General features: G+C 36.7%; 1 protein-coding gene across 1 annotated transcript; it reads right to left on the bottom strand.

The window, feature by feature from the left end:
* On the bottom strand, positions 947-3,406 carry LOC109839250 (alpha-soluble NSF attachment protein-like; the record flags this gene model as incomplete). Its single annotated transcript, XM_020407679.1, has 4 exons — positions 947-1,334; positions 2,785-2,865; positions 3,089-3,136; positions 3,224-3,406. Coding segments are annotated over 4 exons (393 nt in total), but the record flags the coding sequence as incomplete, so codon positions are not given.

Genomic DNA, 4,324 nt, shown 5'->3' with positions numbered 1-4,324 from the left:
TTTTTTTTTTTTTTTTTTTTTTTTGAGAGGAGATCGAGGATGACCGAATTTGTTGTGTTTATATAGGCATTAAATGTTTAGGTTGCTACGAGGAGGGAATTTTTTTTTGGGGGGGTATGTAGTTATTAATGGGTATTATAGAGGATTAAGGATGATCATAGGTTGTTTCGGGTGTAGGCTTTCCTATTACTAAAATTTTGTGGCTCGTTACGGAGGTGAAATTGAATTGCGAGGAGAGGTGGAAGTTGTTTATATCCAATGTTTTGGTAGTTATGTCGGAGGCTAATTATGCATTAAGCTTGCGGTATTCTAAGATTATGTTCATGTTTGTAGCTCACATGTAGGCATGTAAAAACACTTGCAAGGTCGATAAAAAGACAAATCAGCACCAAGCGCTCTGCACAATATAGGCAAGGACAATCACCACAGTTGCATCCCGTTCGCGTTCGATACGTTTGGTTATCTTGCAGCTGCATACGTTTGGTTATCTTGCAGCTGATGCAGCGGAGTTCCTTAGGAGGGTACAAAAATTTATGAATAGGAATGTGGCTACAGCAGGATCAGCTGACTACGTGTTTCGTCGGTTGGGTTTTGCAATTCAGAAAGGATTAGCGGCGCAGCTTGTTGCCCGCTTGTCATCATCACATGTATAATATTTTCCGTAAATAAAATTAAAATTAACACTTCCAAAGTAAAAAAAAAAAAAAATTGTTCCTTGTCTAAACGTAACACGATTTCTATCACTCGTAGTTTAATCTGAATATTACGAAGTACTTGAATTTGTTTGAAGCATTTATTTTGTGTCAAAACTGTGAAACGAAGATACGTGGACACGCAAAAGTAGCAAGTGGTACCCTTCAGCCTTCAACAATCTCACATGTAAAACTAAGTTAAAAATTTTTTATTAAGAAAAGATAAGTGATTTTAAGTGCAAGCAAATCCCCTGATGCTGAAAGTTGCGGTTCTTTTCTTTATCAAAAAAGCACACGTAGATAAATTTCACCCAAATACACTCCCCTTATTGATGTTAATGGCCGTCATCAACAACTGATAGGCACTTGTAAAAGAAGGGTGAGGGAGGGGGGAGAACACATTCACGCAAATCGAAATCGCCTAAATCCCTTCTCAAATCATAGGAATAACTCTCATATGCATGCAGTAATTACACAAACCGATACTATACGAATAAGCGCCACTAATGGAGTAAAACAAATGAAATAGCACCACAAATACTTCAGCTCCCAGTGAGCTCTCTAGGTAAGATCATCCTCTTCATCTTCCTTGGCTTTGAGCGCATTCTTTGCTCTGAGCAGGAGTGTTGTTTTCCAAGGATCCTAGAAATTAATGCAAATCAGGGGACTCACTTGCTATTCACTTCTCTCTATAATTCTCATCCCCTAACTGGTGCCCACAGGCATCCTTAGAAAATACACAAACCTAATAAATGTTGTATCTCCAAGAAATTTAATTTTTTGGGTTTCAACACCGGGACTTGTAGTGCACTGAAAACTTAGTAGGACAAATAAAGAAAACTGAAAACCGAGAAATTAATGCAAATCAGGGGACTCACTTGCTATTCACTTCTCTCTATAATTCTCATCCCCTAACTGGTGCCCACAGGCATCCTTAGAAAATACACAAACCTAATAAATGTTGTATCTCCAAGAAATTTAATTTTTTGGGTTTCAACACCGGGACTTGTAGTGCACTGAAAACTTAGTAGGACAAATAAAGAAAACTGAAAACCGAAGTTATTTCAGGATCCCATGACATGCCAAAAATAATGTGCTAAGGTCGCATATACATGGTCGTTCAAACCCAACGGGTTTGCCTATGAAGGACTCAGTCAAGAGTCCGAGAGAGGGTTCACATGTCCTGAAGACTGTTAAATGTGATACTAGTTAACTATGAATTGGTGTTAGCTGATTAACTTCTTGGCCAACAAGCAGGTAATGCTAGATCAAATTACGGGAAAACCTAAGAATGTTTGCCAGGCGACAGGCAGTTGAGCACATGTTATGGGAAGAACAGGAGAAGTTAATCCAATCAAGCAAAACATTCTGCAGACTGTGACAGGAAGAGAAAAAAGGTTTTCTATAGAGAGATATTGATATCTCAGGCATAATAGGAAGAAACAGTCTCATCTATACTCAAGATTATGAAAAAAAAGGTGATAAATAAAGCCGGTTGATGTAAGAAAACCTATCCTATGAGTCAAGCAATTTATGCACATAGGAATTCCAACCAAAGAGCAATCCTCCAAAATTCTCCTTAACAAAAATGCAGTTGATAAGAAGGGAAGGCTTCAAAGAATGATAAATTTGCAACAGAAACTACACTCACTTTTAGGGCATAGGTCAGCCAAAGAGCCAAACAGAGAGTATTCACTATTCCCGCATAAAAAAGAACCTATATCGGTTCTGCTAGTACAAGACATTTCTTAAAAATTATAAAACTTCAAATTTATTATCGATGACAAGCTAAAACGTGCAATAAACTGAATGATCAGTAAAAGAAGCTGCTTGCTCTTTGGGTTTAGCTACAATTCTTACCACTCTAAGTTGCAAAATAAGTACACAAAAAATGCCCTCAATAAAAGAGCTCCAAGATATCTTACAACCATTAGTCTATTTTGTATTTTACTTTCTCATGATTCTGACAAGATGAATATAATATATTATATCGATCTAAAGCAAAACTTTGCATCAAAATACCGAAAACAAAGCATGTAAGGCAACAAAGAAATGAAAATATATAGATAAGGCATTATTGTAGAAAATATACCAGCCGTGTCATACTATCAAATTCTTTGATGCAATCAGTGAACTTCCCAACATCCTCCTCGTCCATTGCTGCAGCTAAATCCTGCCAAATATATGACTTTCAATATCTAAAAACATGTGTCATGCTGACAAAGATGTCATATTTATTTGCATATGTCAATAGTGTAATGATCAAGGTGCCTTATAAGGGTAAATATTCAGTGCGAAATCTATCCTTAATGTACAAACATTAATACCCTTCTGTAAGCAAAGCATTAGTAGAAAAGCACAGTAAAAATAATTCAGTCTCTTAAAGAAAAGCTTACAGCCAAAAGTTTGTATTCACGTGTCCCTGAAAAGGTTGGATCAAGTTCCTGCACAGCCAAATGCAAGAAATTTTAGGTTCTTTTTAAATTTTCAGAGGCATCAGTCAGTCATTATAGTACACCGCAGCAGTTTACCTGATATCGCTCTAATGCATTAGTAATTCCTACAACATCTCCTCTGCATAGTTGACATATGCCAGCATTAAGGAGAATGCCCTTAACACTGTACTTAAGAAGATTGTTGCTGATCGATTGACGTGCTATTGCTTCAAATATCTCAATTGCCTTTGGGTATCTGAAGAAAAATTCAGTACTGTTTTAAATAAACACGCTTCTTAGCCTGCTCTATGTGATGTAAGCAGAGCTTATGAAGTACATGTATGTATGAACAGAAGTAGGCAAGGCTTTCAATTGAGACAGCAGATGAAACATTCAAGTCAAATTGCAAACTTAATACGGTAATACTCAAAATATTATAAAACAAGCCACATATATATTTCTATTAAAGAAAAACCTCCAGAAGATAACATGTAAATTTCCATATATATATATATATATATATATATGAGAAAAATGGGTATGATTGGTACCAAGCATAAATTTTGTGCTTGGTAGTGAGGTGTCTCATTCTCATCCACTCATTTAATTGGGGGGACCACATTCAACCCATGTGAATGTGATCCCCCATTTGAATGAGTGGAGGATAATATGTCACCTTACTACTAAGCATAAATTTTGTGCTTGGTACCAAGTATACCCATATTCCTCTCTCTCTCTCTCTCTCTATATATATATATATATATATATATATGGAGAAGTGTTCCTAAGGTGATACCTTAGATAATCATCTAAGGACGCGGTTTTAAATCACATGATTGAGCTACATTGTGAATGATCCGCTCCGTTGAACTTGATCTACATATTCTAAAACCCCAACACACCATGTTTTGGGTGAACCCGTCGTCGTTTGACCCTTCATCCACTCGTATCAATTTTAACTGTTTCGAATGAATAAAACTTTTCACATGGCTCGACGAAGGGTCAAACGATGATGGGTTTACCCCAAACTTAGTTTGTTGGGGTTTTAGAATATGTAGATCAATCCACTCGTATCAATTTTAACGGTTTTGAATGAATAGAACTTTTTACATGGCTCAATGGAGGGTCAAACGACGACGGATTCACCCCAAACTTGGTGTGTTGGGATTTTAGAATATGTAGATCAAGTTCAACGGA

This window comes from Asparagus officinalis, chromosome 4, assembly GCF_001876935.1.
Source record: "Asparagus officinalis chromosome 4, Aspof.V1, whole genome shotgun sequence".
NCBI lineage: Eukaryota > Viridiplantae > Streptophyta > Magnoliopsida > Asparagales > Asparagaceae > Asparagus > Asparagus officinalis.
Note: the sequence above shows the minus strand (reverse complement) of the source record. Positions and strands in the feature narration are given on the sequence as shown.